General features: G+C 37.5%; 1 protein-coding gene across 1 annotated transcript; it reads left to right on the top strand.

Moving 5' to 3' along the window:
- Positions 1 to 5229: 5229 nt before the first annotated feature.
- On the top strand, positions 5230 to 17811 carry LOC754098 (coiled-coil domain-containing protein 91). The gene is made up of 11 exons (XM_001184407.4): positions 5230 to 5414; positions 6902 to 7079; positions 7532 to 7644; positions 8506 to 8673; positions 9162 to 9410; positions 9728 to 9907; positions 10407 to 10514; positions 11720 to 11881; positions 12373 to 12549; positions 13963 to 14076; positions 15669 to 17811. Exons 1-11 carry the CDS (start codon positions 5367 to 5369, stop codon positions 15879 to 15881), a joined length of 1710 nt encoding a protein of 569 aa, XP_001184407.2. The 5' UTR covers positions 5230 to 5366; the 3' UTR covers positions 15882 to 17811.
- The last annotated feature ends 665 nt before the right edge of the window (positions 17812 to 18476 follow it).

Raw genomic sequence — 18476 nt, 5'->3', positions numbered from 1 at the left:
AAGTAATTACATTAAAAGATACTGGTTAAATTTTAAATGAAATAGATATTTTGTTTGAAAAAAATCCTTTACAAATTGATAAAATGAATCAATGAGTTGTAAGGATGTATATAATGAAATTGATAATGTTTCATTTTGTAAATTATTCATTCAAATATTATGTCTTGCTTCGCATACTTATCATGTTAATAGTTTAGAAATTTGGTTCCATCCCACTCCGGTCTAGTGAAGAAAGCGTTATGGCGGTCACAATTACAGTCAACATCGAATGTAAACAATTAACATTACGTTCCATTTTTGGTTAATATAAACCTTTACAAATCTGATTTTGATGTTGATGATGATGTTGATGATGATGATAATGATGATGGTGATGATATGAAGGAGTATAATTACGTTGATACTAATGAGGAGGAGGATTTTGATGATGATTATGTTGATGCTGCTAATGATGATGATGATAATGATGATGCTAATATTTAGGAGGTAGACAAAAATTATATTAAATAAACAAACTTATTCCATCTGACATTTTGCTTGGATTGCCATAACAATATAGAATAACTTCAATTTCATGATCGCTAAATTACATAAAATTATCCATAAGCTTATAAAAGCAAAGTATTCGAAAGTTATATTAATTTCTATATACCATTTCATGTAGCATAATAATAAAGAATGCAAATGTCACAGTGCAAAACATATGTTGAGGCTTTGTTTTTAATTGATTCGATCACTTTCAGGCAGTGTAATTTCAAAACAAATGAAAATGAAGTAACTAACAGAATAAGTATCTTCAATTTAAAACTGAACCAATAAATGTTGATCTGCATACTCTCACGTGACCAATGGCTGCCGGAAAAGGCTAAATAAAAGCAAAAATACATGTATTATAAGGACCAAGGAACATGTTAACGTAAAACTGTTGAAAGGTTCCGGTTCTCTTTTTCTGTAAAGCATCGGGTAGTGTAAAATATTCAAAGCCATATCTTAAGGAGATCCTCTAAGTTTTGTATAACTTTAGACGAGATTACGGGAATATATTTTCATCTATATATAGTACAAAATCAATGCATGCTTTGTCATTGTGCATGCCTTCTCAATTCACGTGTTTCAGACACGTTTAGCTTGTATAAGTTATTCATCATCAATATTAAACAGATCACTTTTTAGAAAATATCATCCTTTTGGAGCCAGAAAAACGTTAGCTTTGTATGATAATGATATTAATCGATGCCCTTCTGGCTCCTAACAAACGAATAATTATTAATCAAACTATATTTACGTTAATGAATTTGTCTAGGGTGGAACGTATCATATAGGCCCATGAATTTAAGGTCATTAGTTGCAAGCAAAATGCGATGTGGCTATCTCATGAATAATTTAGCTACTCACGGTTATCATATTAGTACGTCGCAAAAACCTTCGAAAAATCAATAAAAGGGCAACAAGCCTATTTACAAACTTGATGAATACCGTTGAACAATAATTTCTCTTGACGGCTAAAAAGCTTGCTAAAGTTCTGACTTATGAATACCCACTGGCTTTATTTCCAATGCATTATGCGATCCTGATAATTATTATGTTCTGGAATTCTTTTTACTGATGAATAGTACTAGTAGATTATATAACTTGCAAATTTATTGATAACCGAAGAAAGTTTGTAAAATCATATCATATATCTTATCAAAGTTTCTTAGTAATTTTATTTATGCAGCATGTTCTTTCCTTCGACACATGCCCTAAGATGAGGTTTTAATAAGGGTAAATTTAACAACTCAGAAAAAAAACTTGAACAATTGTGTCTTCGTAATGCGGTAGTCTTTAAGGACAAACCAAGATTGTTTTGTTAACACACTTTGTATAAAAAATGTATATTCTAACCCCGTTAATTTCAGGCTAGTGCAATTTATTTTCCGCTTATTTGTTTTTCTCATAAAAAAGAAGAAACCTGTACATGATGTAAATAACAATACAGATTAACATTAACTCCGCGCTGTATCCTATTGCTATAGTGTGGTAGCTTTTTTCCGTCATAGAATTTTTTCTCATGTTTCTGCAAAAATAAATTATTTATATATCCTTGTCAGCAGTACTATGAATTCTTGTCTTGTGTCGTCTTCTTTTCGTCTGAGCTTTAAAAAGAAACTTCATTATAATTGCAGAATTATGTACATATCAATGTACATAAAGATATACAAATCAGAGCCCCCCCCCCTCCCCCTCCCCCCCCCCCCCCCCTCCTCGCTTCCGCCGTAAAACCAATTCTAGCATAGGGGAAGTCAATTCTGATTTTAATTTGGTTTTAATAAGAGCAGAAAAATAAGAGAAACAAATTAGTGAAAGTTTGACCAATATTCCATTGCAAATATGAAAGTTGTGAAATTGTTGAAGTTGTGAAGTCAGTGAAACACAATAGTAAATAGAGGAAAATATAATTTTGTGAGGTGTTTTAGTCGAGAGCGAATAAAAGGGAAGCTTGCAGGATACGTCAGAGAGTTGTCAATTTGTGTTTGAATGCACCTTCAAATATCTATAGAGAACTTACACAAAGAGAAAGGAAAAAACGGAAAGGGGGACATCGAAATAAGAAAACAAATTTTGGTAAACTTGTAGATATACAAAGGTGGAAACGGAGAGAGAGGAGAGGAGGAACTGGGATGACAGAAAAGGAAATCCAAAAGGAAGTGTTGGAGAAAGAGAGAGATAAAAAGAGGGTGTGGGTCAAGGAGAAAGGAAAAGAGAACAAAAAAAACAATGAGAAAGGGAGATGGGAGAGGTAGAGAGACAGAGAGAGAGAGGGGGGGGGGGGGAGAGAGAGGGGTGTGGGTCAAGGAGAAAGGAAAAGAGAACAAAAAAAAAAGCGTTGAGAAAGAGAGACGGAAAGAGAGATGGGGAGAGGTAGAGAGAAAGAGAGAAGGAGAGGGGAGAGAAAGAGACAGAGAGAGACATAGACACGGTGAGAGACAGAGAGAGAAAGAGACAGAGAGAGGGGAAAAACAATACAAAGATAATATTAACATTGATAATTCTTATCAGCCACAGCAGCCACAGCAAGACGTATAAACAAGTATAAGCCAGACAAAGGTTGTATTTATAAAGCAATCGTTTTCATGATCTATTTCTAAATAATACACATAGCAAGACAGGAACAATCTGCAATACTTTTCATTAAAAAATTCGAGATACCATCATAAAACTGAATGGGAGATATAAGACAATAGTTTGTTGATGTTTTTCTTACTCTAGAAAATATCTTTGGATAATGCTTTTCATAAACAAAATCTTCAAAATACCGTCAACAAATTGGAAAGAGGAGATGAAATAATACTCATTAAAAAAACTATGACGAGGAAACATAAATTTACAACTTTATTAAAGTATTTAAAATGGGAATCCCTAAAAACCAGACGTAAAAAACACATGTTCATAATGCTGTATAAGATTTTCAACAATTTAACTCAAAATAATCTCTTTTACAAAGAAACCAATTATGCCCTAAGTAATGTCGATAACTTAGTCTTGTCCAAACCTAAAACTAATTATTGTAAACGAACATCATTTTATCGCGGATCTAAATTGTATAATGAATTGCCGATTAGGTAGACCGAACACACTCAATTTTGGCATGGCCTAAATGAATGGATACTAGATTTTGATGTATAAACTTTTGGTGTGAACGAGGAGGGGGAAGGGATGGTAACAGTCATAATGTTGTATAGAGGGTTTGGGAGGGGGTTGTAGACAGGCACGTAATCACGGGGGAGGGGGGCACGAGGGGGGGGGGGGGGGGTACGTGCCCCCCCCCAAAAAAAAATGTCCAGGATCGGTTGAACTTTTTTAGACCCCTTTTTTTTTTACCTCGATCGATTACATGTATGTGCCCCCCCCCCAAAAAAAAAAAACATCAAACTCTGGCTATGTGCTGGTTGTAGATAGTGCGTTTGTAATGTTTTATTTTCGTAATATTTTGTGTTTTATGTTTATGTTTAATTATTTCTGGACCTCTAGGAAGAACAGAGCCATTTTGATAATGGCTCTGAATAGAGCTTTCCAGCCGTTTTTAATTCTTGATTTTTATTATAATTATTTGTAAATAGTATTCTTGTATGTATTTTAATTTTAATCCGGAAAATAAAACCGACCAACCAACCATTTAAACATGAACTAATATTCGCCGATTGAAAATGTTATCTCTTGAGTGTGAATAGAATGTTTGGCGGATCTGGAGGGGCTGATAAAGGTCTATTTAAACCAATTAAGTCCCATGCATGCATGCATGCATGCATACAAAAAAAAAGATCAGTAAACATACATTTCAACATACATAAAGAAATATGATCTAATTTCAAATAGAACTGGCCAGGGCTCCAAGATAAGCAAAGCTTGATGCCTTTTGAGCCCTGACAATTAAGTAGATGTACAAGCAAAATACATAAATTAGGGAGTACCTGGTGATGCAAAGGCACAACAAAGAGAAGAGAAAATTTCACAACGGCTCAGCCAGCCGCTGAATAAGTTGGGGGGGGGGGGGGGGGGGGGGGGGGACATGTAAACATATATTTTTTGGTCCCAAAATTTTTGCAACGTCTCAGCCAGCCGCTGAATAAGCGGTGGGAGGGGGTAAGAGGACATTTTTTTCCCCAAAAAAATTCGAAAATTGGCCCGATCGATATTTCGTTTCACTGAGGTCATCCTATTACAACAATTATTTTTTTTTTTTTAATAATTACAAAAAATAAAAATAAAAATAAGGGGGGTTCAACCCCCCCCCCCCCCCCCCCCCCCCCCCCCCCCCCCCCCCCCCCCCCGCGTACGCGCCTGATGCTAGTTGTCGCGTCCAAGAAATACTGGATCCGCCACTGTATTGGGGCAGTTGTATTATCAAGCAATCTGCTTACAATGACAATCCTTCTTCTGCAAATAATTTCATAATGTTTGAGGAAATTTAGTACTTATGACAGTTTATCATTTCGTTTTTGAAAATAACAATTTTCAATTTTTCATAGTTGATTATTTATGATTGATTGTCAGAAAAAATGCTTATGCACTTTAAACTATTATTGTTATCGAAAAACTGTGTACTTACATGAATACAGTAGAAAATCAAATGAAATGAAATGATGAATACATCTAGTTTCTACCAGTGTGCCCCCGCCCGCCCCCCCCCCCCCCCACATCTCCAATTTCCGTATACTAATTTGTAGAATAGAAGTAATATATCGGATACCTAATATTGAGTCTGCAGCTACTCTTTTTGTGTGGACAAATTCTCGGCCAAATATCTGACGATTACTCAATCATTTTCACATTTTCTCCGTCGGGAATAGTTTAAAAGGCACCTTATTCATTTAAAAAACGACTAAATGGCAGATAATTGGGCTAGTTTTCCAGCTGGTGATACTCCGGCAGAGGTAAGTTAGTTGGAAATCTATCTGATAAGGTAACAGCATCAAATGAAACGAATGGGACTGTAGATTGTATTTGTGCGATATTTGCTGTGCACTGCATCAATCCTATTGTTGATTGCGAGTGCAGCTAGTTCATGTATTAAAGATCTTCGTCGCTATAGTTCAGAAGTCTATCCAAAATTTGACCTGTTACTCCGGCGTGGAGATACCCTACTAAAACATACCCTAGACTCTAAATGAAGTAAATTTTATCAAATGTCCAAACAAAGGTCATGACTCGTCTCATGTCTCATGAATAAAAGTCGATATGTTTGTTACCTGTTTCGTGTCAATTTTCATATCTTTTTTGGAGTATTTTTCCGAAAAACGAAGACTTAGAAATCACGGCAAACTGAAGCCCAATAGGCAATACAATTACATACCATCCCGGCGGTCGGGTGTGTTTGGGCGCACGCGTGTGTTAAGTTAGCGACTGTAATCTTAGTTTACGGTCGCTAACTGAACACACGCGCGTGCCTGCAGCTACACCCCACTGTACCGTTGTAAACTTAAAGTATGGAATTGTATTGTGCTGCAGTTTGCCAAGAATCCTGTGAGAAATTGCATTATTATAATTCTTTGTCTTTAGGAAAAATACTCCAAAAAAGATAAGAAAACTGACACGAAACAGGTAACAAAATATCAACTTTTAAATCATGGCCTTTATTTGGACATTTGATAGTCTACATATTTACTTCACTTTGGGTATGTTTTAGTAGGCCATGCCGGGGTGACGGGTCAAAGTTTGGATAAAATTCTGAACTAGCGCCAGATCTTCATTTAAAATTAACGTTTAGCTAAAAATAAAGATCATGATGTTGACTCTATGAATTATTACAAATTGCAGTTAAACTCTAGACTTAATAGACTAGAGACGAGTCTAGATTGTCTTTCTAGATCAACTTTATCTAGGCTAAGTCTAGGCCTAGACCCTAGACTTCTTTAAAACTAAATTTTATAATTAGAGATCTAGGTCTACACTTTTCTAATCATCCTGATCATCGATCTTCTCTATTTTGTTTTAACTTTTTTGAGATCCCAATTCTAATAAACATGAAAAAAAAATGATTTGGAATTAACCTAATGACTACATGTATGATAGATCTTGAAGGCAACCTAACCTTAGGCCAGGTTTAACTTGCATATGACGGAATGAAGCACGCTGAAATTACTTTGTCTTTTCTATTTACGAGTATGACCAAACTACATGTAAGTACTCCTTTACACAAAGTCAGTAACTTACACAGAACTGTACTCCATTACACAAAATCAGTAACTTACACAGGACTGATGTAGGAGTTGACTTTGGGTTTTCTATAAATTAGGACACAAAATGAAGCCTGATGTTATTCAAATGCATGCTCATGACGCTGCTCTCGAGAATGTGTCTCAGTTTAATTTCCCAAAACACCAGACATCATGCGATATTGATGACTGTGTTATCTTTCTAGGGTAATGCTGATGCACCTCAAGGGGCGGTAGGAGGAGGTGGAGGAGGTGGTGGAGAGGAGGACTGGGATGACTTTGGAGGGTTCGAAGGAGCCACGCCCGTTCCACCAGAGCTTAGCCAACAATCACCGGGGCCTGGGGTAGAGGCTAGCCCATCTCCTTGGGCTGCATTCTCAATGGGTGAGACCTTATTTAAATTTGAATTGAATTTATTTCCACAAAACATGAAATAAAAGTGAACAAAATGATACATGGTCAATCTAATGAAGTGGAGGGATAAAAAAGGGAATAGTTAGTTATCCCCTTACATAATTTACTTAATTTATTTGGGCTGTCCAAACTGTTGGGTCACAAAAGTGTGATATACCATCATGATAATGTGGCAGATTTTTAAGCTTCATATTCACAGTCTAATATTACAGATAGGTCATTCCATGGGGTTGGGGCAATTTTTGCGACATACCAGAAGTGAGAAACTACATCTCCTATCAACTGTAACAACTTTTGCTCAAAATGAGTTTAGCGTAAAAAGCATGGACAGTGTTGTATGTTTTGCCCCAACCCCATGGAATGATCTGGATGTGGTTTACAGTAACCAGAAGTTTAAATGATGAATTTTACCATTACTATAGGTGCAGCATGCCAGCCGGATCTTGTGATTGCGCAGTCTCGTCCAACACAGCCTCAACCAGATATTGATCCTACGTTTGCTGATCCTGTACCTCCACCGGAACTAGCATCACAGGTTTGTAGCAAGAGTAGTAGTAGGAGTAGTAGAAGTATTATTGTTACCAGTAGTAGTAGTAGTAGTAGTAGAAGTAGAAGTATTGTTACCAGTAGTGGTAGTAGTAACAGTAGTAGTAGTACTAGAAGTTACAGTAGTAGTGGTATTAATAATAGTAATAGTTACTTTAATAGTATTTGAAGTTGTAGAAGATCGAGAAGAAGATGAAGATGAAGATTATGAAGAAAAAGAAAAACAAGAAGAGAAATAATAAGAAGAAAAGTAGAACTATAACAAAAATAACTCAATAGGGAGGAGGAGGAAAAGCTCCTTCTTTCTTCATTTACATGTTTGTACCATTCAATTCAATTCAATTCAATTTCGGTTCTATTACAAATATACCAAATAAAAAGTCCAAAGACTAACAATAATTGGCTTACAATGTATCATATACAAATGCATTAAAAACAGTAGATTTAAAAATTCAGTAATAAGTTAAAGTACATTGCTCACATTGTATTATATAAAAATGCATTAAAAACAGTTGAATTAAAAATTTAGTAATAATTAAAGTATGAAGAAAAAGAAAAAAAAAGATTGTAAGATATAAAATGATGATAATCAGTTTGTCAGTGAATTGAGAAGAAAGAAGAAATAAAGAGTGAAAAGTGGAAGAGAGGGAGAGGGAAAGGATAACAAGAAAAAAGAGAGTTCAATTCGTGACAAAAAAAAGTAAGCAGATGAACGAGAATTGAGTTGATTCAGCTTAATGAAGCATTGTAAAAGTAAAATGCACATAATACGGAAATGTCAAATGATACATTAATACGAATGCCATTATGGAATTGTTATTATACTGTTTCTCACATAATGTTACTGCAGGCAGAGGCATCACTTCAGGCCCAGCAACAGGCCCTGCAGAACGGTACACCGGCTGCAGAAGCAGTGTCAGTAGAGGGCGCCCCATTCAACGAACCCAGAGAACGCCCTCTTGGCCGAGGAGGAGCTAACATATTGGAAGGCATTGACGTCAGTCTTGATGATGAAGAGGTGAGAGTTATGTGCTGTCAAATGTTATATACCTCTCTTTAGAAATCTACCATCTGATTTGTCGAAATTTCAGTCGTGATTTGAGCCATTCCCTTCATACCTGCCTACCAATCAATAGTCTTTTGAAAAGTGCCCTCATTCCCGCCTACCGGTCAATGGTCTTTTTAAAGATGCCCATTGCCCAGGGTAACAGGCCACATAAATCAATTGTGCTCAGATCCCCATTGGTTTACACGCCTCTGGGTCATGGCAAGATGTGCGGACTTTCCCTTGAGCATATAAAACAGCCAGGCCTCTCAAAGCAGTCGATATCTCTATACTATTTTCGTCAGATGATTGTCTATTTCATAAACAGTTTACTGCTGCTAAGGGCAATATTAAAATCATATCCCGGAGGTAATCTTGGGAATGCTTTTACCTTTAGATGGGCCATTCACCCTCTAAAATTTAATATGACCCGCAAATTAAATAAAAACTTGACTCTACAGGAGGTTGCAAGGCCAAGCGACATGATGGCTCCGCACGAGAACGGTCGTATCAGTGAATCAGAGGCAGCGGCGGCCCTGGACGGTCCACATGGAGCCCCAGCTCCAGTACCACAGGTACCAGCCCAGGTACCGGAGGGCCTGGATCTCAATGCTGGAGCCAGGAGGGCGGAGGTGGAGCTGACTGAGAGGGTGGTCCAGATGGAGCAGAGTTTGTCGGTGGCGGAGAGGGAGACCCTTCGCTTGCAAAGGGTAAGGTCTTGCACTAGAACCGTTGCAGTTGTAAATGGGTAGTTTTTCTATCGTTGACAATGAGTGATTTCAAGTGGGTGTTAGTGTTAGTGTTAGTGTTTAGAGCAGTCGAGACTTATATGACAAATATGTATTTATAGCTAAGCTTGTAAATTGTAGATTCCCTTGTGTGAATGTAGATTATGTTCATATACGTTTGAACATGTATATGCCTCCCTGAATCCGATGACCAAGGTAACAATATTTTTTTAAATGCTTAGGTACCGGTACATCATATAGCACCTTAACCAAGTACATCACGATTCTTATTATTCTAGGATAAAGAGGAGCTACAGAGGAAGATAGGGGAGCTAGAGCAGGAGGTCGAAGGTCAAAGGTTAGAATCTGAGCAGCAGCAGTCCAGATATAGAGAGGTACAGGCCAGACATGAGAGAGAGCTCGAGGAGATGAGACAAGCAGGTCACCAGGCTTTGGCAGTCATCGTAGAAGAATATAAGGTGAATATCAGTAGAGGTGTCGTAGTCGAGTGGTTTAAGTGCTTGACTTGAAATGCAAAGGTCGTGGGTTCAATCCCCAACACAGCACTAATGTCCTTTGGCAAGGCATTAATCTACATTTGCCACTCCAAACCCAGGAGAGGAATGAGGACCTGGTAGGATTACGAAAGCCTTTGTGTTAGTTATTGCAATAAGCCCTTACGGCGAACATATAGTAGGAATACTTCCCAGGGAGTAGAGATGGTGCAAATTGAGCGTGAATTTATCCAATGTCCAATGTCGTGGTAGGAAGAAATTCCTTGAATGCCTGAGCGCTTTTCATGGTAGCTTCCCATAAGCCGGGGTTATAATGTAGGGCCCTCAAGGAGAATAGTATTAAAACTGATGAGGCTACCCTGGGTAAATGATATTTTGTTGTTGTAATATTAGTTTTATAAGAAAGAAAACTACCCACCCTACATAAATAGTAAAGCTATAAACAATGTTTGTTTGTTTCCAGGAATTATGTAAATGTGCTGTTGCTGAGCAACAGGAATTGAGTGAGAAGCAGCTTCAGATGGCCGTCAGCAAAGAGATGGAGAAATGCCAAGAATTATTACAAGAACAGGTGAGTTACCGGTATACCAGGTGCCGTTTATCTACTTATGTGTGCCAGCATAGGCAAAGTTCCAAGATTATTAGTCACATTGCAGCCTCCTTCAGATATGAAACGGCGAAACCACAGCATTTAAAAAGTGTTTTTAATGATATATAGTGTATTACGCATCACGTTTCTCCATCTTATGACACAGAGCGTAGTTAATATACGCAAGTACATTCTTGCGCACAGTTACCATACATTTTACATGTAAAAAACATGTGACAGCTTTTTTGTGGGGTATCTGGACAAGCCTTAAAATTAACTTTGAATAACATGCATTTATTGGGTTTGTCTTGTGACAAGCCTTTTAACAAGCCCATTATCCAGTCCTTCATTTAATAAATTAATTTTATTTATTTATTTATTCTATTTTATATTTATTTTTGAAAAGCAGATCTTTTTGGTAATAATGTCACTAAAATGGCCTCCTGTCTGTATTTGTGGTTCTTTATGTGAAATAATGTTCACACATTTGGCATTCTCAACAACTCAATTGAAAGCCATACCATACTAGAAGCAGTACCTCAAAACAGTACCTCAAAACAGTGTCATTGATAAGGAGAGTGTGGCCAACCTGGTTCTAGTTGGACACAATATGGCGACTGCTGCTTTGTTGGGCAAGCACAAAACAAAAGAATATACGCCATGTTGTGACCCAGTCAAACCAAGTTGGCCAAACTCTGTGTATAGATGACTCTGCCTCAAAGCCCTCTCTAGCGCCATCTCAGGTCAGCTGTAGCAGTATGGGCCCGTAACTCCCTGCTCCCCTAGCTGCGCTGTTGGCTCTTGCCTCAAGTCCTCTATCCCCAAAATGGGAATTAGGTATTGGTATTGGTTTACGCACTGTTGGCAAGTTGACCATGAGATGGCGCTGTGCAATAAACGATTTGCTAGGGCAGAAAGTTCCTCGTATTGCTTTAACATTCAGTTTTATGTTTTATTTGTTTGTAGCATCAGAGGTTTGCGACTTGAAGCTTCTTGCTCCCTTTATATAGAAAACTTCCCCAATCGGTGCCTGTTGGTCCCCCATGATCCTCTTTTTCTTATGTTAATTGAGAGCCGAGTTGATGAGATAGCCACCTGTCAGTGACCTCGCTGGGTGGTCTAAACCCTTCTGGCCAATTTAGTACAGACAGCCTTTAACATTCAATTTGACGTTTATATGTTTATAGCATCAGAGGTTTGCGACTGCTCTTGAGGACGAGAGGAGTAAATCAGAAAGAAGGAGTGAGGAAGCACTTGAAGCCCAAGTAGAAACTCAAAGAACACATATAGCTGAATGCTTAAGAGAAGAACAGGAGAGGAGTAGAGCTGAAGTCAATAAATTATTAAAGGTAAGGTAAAGGTTAAAGGTAATAAAGTTCATTTACATTCAAACCTGTCTATAAAGGCCACGCAAGGGAACAGAAAATGTTGCCACTGTAGAAAAGTGGACTTTCTTTACAGGTTCTACAATGCACATTTCTTTCTCAAGGGAGACAAAATACATACCCACTATAAAGTGGTGGCCTTTCCAGACAGGTTGCCACAAGGACAGGTTTGATTGTATATTTTGTTAAAATTATTTGCTTGAAATTTTTGAAGGGCTTAGTGCTGACTAGAAATCTCAGGGTAGCTTGTTCTAGACTTGCCCAGAAAAGGCTTTAAAGTGTACAAATCACATACAAATAAAATAATTTGTGTACAGCTAGAATGTATAAAATCTTCATCCGGCATTCTATTGGCTAACTGATAATGAGTATGAAGAACAAAAAATCTTACATTTTCTTTCCTTTCAAAAACAAAAGTAAAAGACGTGTACATTTCCGTTTGACATATCTTTCAGGAAGCCCAGGCAGAGAGTCAAACAGCCATGGCAGCGGCTTTGGGAGTAGAAACAACTAAATACTCAGGAATGATAGAAGATAAGCTGGAGGAGGTTAGGCAAAGGAATGAAGAACAACAGAAGAAGCAGAGAGAGACGATAGAAAAGGCTTTGACAGAGGAGAGGCTGAAAAGCAGGGTGAGTCTCTTGTTGATTGCTAGGTCAACCCTTTTGCGACAATCAATCCACATTTCATGCTTTGGTAAAATAACTTTTGATTTAGAGCCCTAAAAAATATGCAAGATGCATGAGCAGAAAGTGCAAAAAACTCTGCACATAACCAGAGATGCCAACTGTTCCGTTTTTGCCGTATTTGTTCCGTTTTTTCGCTATGAATACGGCAGTACTTTTTTTGTATGTTTTGTTACATTTTTTTTTTTTTTTTTTTTTTAGTGACGTTTTTCTTAATTTCTGATCATGGGCTTTGTGTCGTAAGTGTATTATGCACCTACATCTTCAAACGATATACGCAGGATGGTGATACGGGCCCCAAACTGCGCACATTGCGAACAACCCACCTGTAATGTATGCACGTCGCGCTCCGATCTGGGTACGTATACGTGGTACTGCCGGGTTTTTTAAGCTGCTCGATTGGGCGATATGTTAAGTTGAGAGATTTTTTCAAAAATACTGTTTTTTGCTCTTATGAATACTTTTTTTTGTTGAAGAAGGTTGGCATCTCTGCATAACTGCACCTATTTTTGTTTCATGACTATCTGGTGTTTGATGTAAAGAATTTTAAAAAGGAAAATAAGCTTGAGAATCCTTAAATTGGCAACACAATGATAAATTAAAAATCAATTTTTTTAATCTAAATTGGCAATTTTTCAATTTTTTGACAATATTCCTGCCCATGACTGTTTTCAGGGACATAAGATTTTATTTTACTAATGTAGCAATAAATGGAAAATATTTATTATTGCCAATTTGAAGGACACTATGTGATCAATTGAGTCCGCAAAATAAATCCTGTCCTGGAAGGGTTGATTAATTAAAGGATTGATTTGAAGGATGGCTCATTAACAGATTGGCGATGGTAGAGATCAACAAATGGATGAATGGATAGGTGGATTGGGTGAGAGAAGGATGATAGAATAGAGGTGGGATGGATGGAAGGATGGATAACTGGTGGGTGGAAAGATGAATGGATGGATTGGGGATTCATGGCTTGATAGATAGAATGGTTGATAGATTGATTTGTTGATGATATTTCAGAGGTCGACTGACAGATCAATCCATCAATAGAGATATTTAACTGGGTGGTTTGCTAGATGGATTAAATGGTTAACCATTAATGGATTCACGACTTGTTGATTTATCAATAAAGGATGGATGAGTACAATAAATTGATTGGTGACATTAATGGTCTGAATGACTGATTGATTGATAAATTGGCGAACTTTTAAGTTGTACCATACACCTTCCCCAGTCATGTATACGAAGTGCTTGCAAATGAAACCTCCAATCATTAAGACTCTTTATATCCTGCAAGATCTCAGTTCTCTCCGTCATGTCCGACAATTGAATTTCCTTTCTGTCTTTGTTTCTCAGGAAGCACTTCAGAAATCTTTAGAAGAGGAGAGAGGTCATCACCAAGAAGCCATCAAGAGAGTGGTAGAGCAAACAAGAGACGATTCCATCCAATACTGCAGGGATCAACAAAAGGTTTGTTTACAGATATGTTCTTGATTAACCCTCTGATTGCTTTGGTCGCCTCTCTGCACAGTCGCTCGTCTTCCACACATGCAATTTTGCACAATATGATTATAGGCACTGATTGATGGAATAGCTTTGTGCAACATACAGCCTTTTCACACACTGCTAAAATTCTATAAACATGATTAGTTTAAAGGGCTTTAAACTAATCACCTGAACATACGACATCATTCACACACAGAAATTTCGGTGCGATCGTTCATCGTTTCGTGATTAACTACTGCTCGTAAAATGCGCAGTAGTGCCATTGCGCATTGAAGGTCATGTCATATCAATCAAAGCGCACGCTCCATCCTGTTTAAACTCGTCTGAAACACGTTTAAACACGAATAACCTTTCACACACAAAATGTCAAGCTGTCTAGATACGAACTTCGTATCTGCAGCCTGCTTTTAGGGGCGTATGAATCGCGACTTCGTATCTATCCCAACATCGTTATAACGATGTTCACACGGAAAATTTTCTATAAACATGTTTAAAACTGTTGAGTTAAAGATAAACTTGAGTTCTGGTAATGCGATTGCATTGTGAAAGAAAAGGTGTGGAATGGATCGGAAAAGTTGATCATATAGCATGTAAGTAGTGGTGTGTAATGCAAGGTTCTGGAGTCATCAAAATCATCATAAATTTGGCAGAGTCTTGGTAAAGTAACAATCACTTACACAGAAAGATGTATATGGGACAACACACATGGTGTCGGGGCTAGTACTACCCTGATTTCCTTATCTTTATATGCTCATTACTCAGCCAGTATACATTTTCTTCCAGAATTGTTTGGCACATGACATTTATTTGTAATCTTGAATATTCAGTGCAAGTTTTGTTAGATTTTGTGAGAATTCATTTTCTTTTTTTACCAGAACTCAGGTTTATCTTGAAACACGTTTATACTAATCATCTCTAGATACGATTAATTTTAGCTGTGTGTGAAAAGGCTGATTATGGCTTTGCAAAATTATGGATAGTAGACGAACGGGTTGTAGATCAAATGGCAATAAACCTATATAAGATTAAAGGTATAGACCAGTTTGAAACGCCCCCCTCTCAAAAAATGAAATGGAAGCTCTTATTACCAATCATGTGAATAATATGTTTTGACTAATACGTGATGATACAAATTTTGCTGGGAAACCGCCTACTAATTGATATATTTTATATAATTTATGATGGAGATATAATTTATGATGATATGTTTTGACGGAGATATAATTTATGATGATATGTTTTGACTAATACGTGATGATACAAATTTTGCTGGGAAACCGCCTACTAATTGATATATTTGGTAAATTATTATATCTATCCGGAATGGATAGATATTGCATATACATCCTTCTGTGTACAGTGTTTGTAACTTTACCAAGACTGGGCCAAATTTCTTATCATTTTGATGATTCCAGAACCTTGCATTACACACCAATATATGCTAGATGATGAACCATTTCTGATCGATTCCACAACGTTTCTTTCACACTGCAATCGCATGACCTGAACTGGTCTATACCTTTAAGCCTATACATACCTGTTTTGTTCTTCTACAGGCTGATGACTCTTTGAGGCAGCGCTCGTTCATCACCATGGACTTGTTCTTGGAGAGCATGCGTAAACAACTGCAGGTCCTTCGGGAACAGGGAACATCTGAACTAGGCAAAAATCATCCGTCATCGTCCTCCTCTTCCTCGTCGCAGTCAAGCAGCAGCGGCCATCAAGGTCAAGGTTCAAACAGCAACGGAGCTACAAACTCCTCGTCATGATGATTATGAACTATGCAGTTTGATTGTGTTACGATCTCACGGAATGTAGTCACCAGTGGGCCCTGTTTTACAAAGAGTTGATATCAATCGCAACTATGTACTTAAGAGATAGGAGACTGCAAACTTGCGATTAATTGGAGGACTTGCGATTGATTTGGATTGATCGTAACTCTTTGTAGGATGGGCCTTAGGAAGGGTTGGCAAAGGATTTGGCAGCACAGTGAATGGAGAAACAGTATTTATTAGATAGGCTATTTAGGCTACTGATAAATTTGATAACGTGATCATGAGATTGTAATGTAAGTAAACCAAGATATTTTTCAAGGATAATTTATGGATCAACACAACGATTGTTCAACTAGGTACATGTATTTATGATGACTGAAACAGTCGCTCTTTAAAGCCCCACTGCACTACTTATAGCTACTTGCGCCCTCTATATCGCGAACAACGCCTAATCGGTGACCCTTGTTCCCCCATGATTCTCTTTTTCTTATGTTAATTGAGAGCTGATTTGATGAGATAACCACCTGTCAGTGACCATGCAGGGAGGTCTAATCCCTCCTGGCCAAACTAGTGCAGAGGGGCTTTAAGTGAATGAGCACATGAAAAATGTGAACTAGAAATCTACAGGAATCTATGAATATACAACTCTGACATCAAGCTGCTCGAGAACCATTCCCCCCACCTCATTAGGGTATTTGCCAGTAGCAGTTGAGTTCACAATGATCTAAATATAGAAGAATTTTATCTATTTTATCCATCATCGTGCAAGTAATGAGCACTTGGTGTTGATTCACATCAAAGAAATGCACCACTATATCAGTGGCATATTGGAAAAGGGATTTGCCAGCGGGTCAATGCAAGTGATATGTAAAAACTATTTGGCTGAAACGTGGAGGGGTCGTGGTTGAGTGGTTCATTCACTTGACTGTCAATCCGAGGGTTGGAGGTTCAAATCCCAGCCTGGCACTAACATCCTCCAACAAGGCATTGGTCCACTTTTGCCACTCTCCACCCAGGTGTAAATGGTTACCGGATATGCCAGAGCGTCAGCTTTGACAGGCATAATAAGTTTGGAGCGCCAGCAGGGACCCGCTTCACAAAACCTATGTTCAATGACCAATGCCAAAAATCACTGACAAATTTTCTGATAACCAATCAGAAGCAAGGATTTCAGTAGCTTATAACAAAACTGTCATTTGTCACTGATGGCCAGTTTTATGAAACACCCCCCCCCCTGGAGTGTCATTGAGTGACGGACTTGTGCATTATATACTGTAAGAAGCCACCATTATAATTCTTATTATTGAATATGATGACAAATCTGGTAGCTTTAAATTAGATAAATAACTTGCTACACCTGTTCACTTGCCTTGGAACTTTCCTAAACAAACAGTTGAATGGAAATACATTACTTGTATTCAACAATAAAGTGAGTCTCTATATTGGAGCCCCTGCATTGGGAGGACCAAACCATGTGAAAAGATACATTTATAGGACATTTCATCTCCATGTCATGAATAGCGCATACATCCATTGTCGTCAACAATTCAAATTTATTTAATCGTGCATGTACATTTTTCAATTATTTACTTTATTGAATTAATTCATAATTCATTGTTTATTCGTGTGTGGACCCAAGTAATAATGTATTCATCATGTTTTCTTCCGCAATATAATGTTTATGTTTATCACTGCTTTTGAGGGGTAAGAATCTATCAGATAAGTAGCTGTAAACAGCAGTGTTCTGTTTTTTAATGAGACATAAAATTGTAATTCACTTCATATTTCTGTATCTCATAACACAGAGCTCAGTGAATACGCATAGGACCTTTGTAGTGCGCAGTTGCTATTCATTTACACATCAAAGGTACTATGTCCCTTTTGCAGGCCAAAAAAAATGAAAAGGTTAAATTCCAACGGCATTTGAAAGACAATACTAATTTAGAACTTTCCTAAAAATAGGGGGAAAATAACGAATATTAGTTGTCGAATTGACTTAGGAGCTATAGAGCCAGTAAGTAATAGTCTGATTTTTCAGACCACTGTACCGAATGGTCGTACGTTTTATGCTGCACAAAGATTCCATCAGTTTAATTTTGGCCTTTACAAGAATTGGGTTATTGATGTAGACAAATGCTCATGTACCCTTTACAGCTCATTTTATGTATGTTATTACCAAAGATGAAAAAAAGTCAGTCAGTCACTCAATAGTGTCTGACAGTGAAGTCTAGCAAATAAACAAGTTTCCTTGCATAATTTGAATATTAGGACACTGCTAACGTTTAAATTTCACAGATAGGACATACATGACATATTCATAATTACTGCAACGTTCTACAGAATTCATTGTTGGCTTCAAAAGGGACCTGTATCTTAAACAAAAAAAGCTGCAGAAATTTTTGTTTTCTTCCAGTGATTTACCGCATTATATCTGAACAAGCCCTAAGGGAAAAGATTATGTTGGTTTAATTTTTGTACAAACATATTGTTGGATTAATTTGTCAACAAAATTATTTCCCCCTTTCTAATTAATGGACATTTTGTATTGATTGTGTTACTGTCCTTCACTGCCAGTTAAAGGGGAAGTCC

This window comes from Strongylocentrotus purpuratus, unplaced genomic scaffold (assembly GCF_000002235.5).
Source record: "Strongylocentrotus purpuratus isolate Spur 01 unplaced genomic scaffold, Spur_5.0 spur5_scaffold_18, whole genome shotgun sequence".
NCBI classification, from domain to species: Eukaryota; Metazoa; Echinodermata; class Echinoidea; order Camarodonta; family Strongylocentrotidae; genus Strongylocentrotus; species Strongylocentrotus purpuratus.
The sequence above is the reverse complement of the archived record's forward strand: the minus strand, read 5'-3'. Positions and strand labels throughout refer to the sequence as shown.

Coding starts and splice junctions, on each gene's coding strand:
- LOC754098 (XM_001184407.4), top strand. CDS start 5,367: ATGGCAGATAATTGGGCTAGTTTTCCAGCTGGTGATACTCCGGCAGAG. Junction 7,645..8,505: donor CACCGGAACTAGCATCACAG/GTTTGTAGCAAG, acceptor ATGTTACTGCAG/GCAGAGGCATCACTTCAGGC. Junction 9,411..9,727: donor AGACCCTTCGCTTGCAAAGG/GTAAGGTCTTGC, acceptor TTATTATTCTAG/GATAAAGAGGAGCTACAGAG.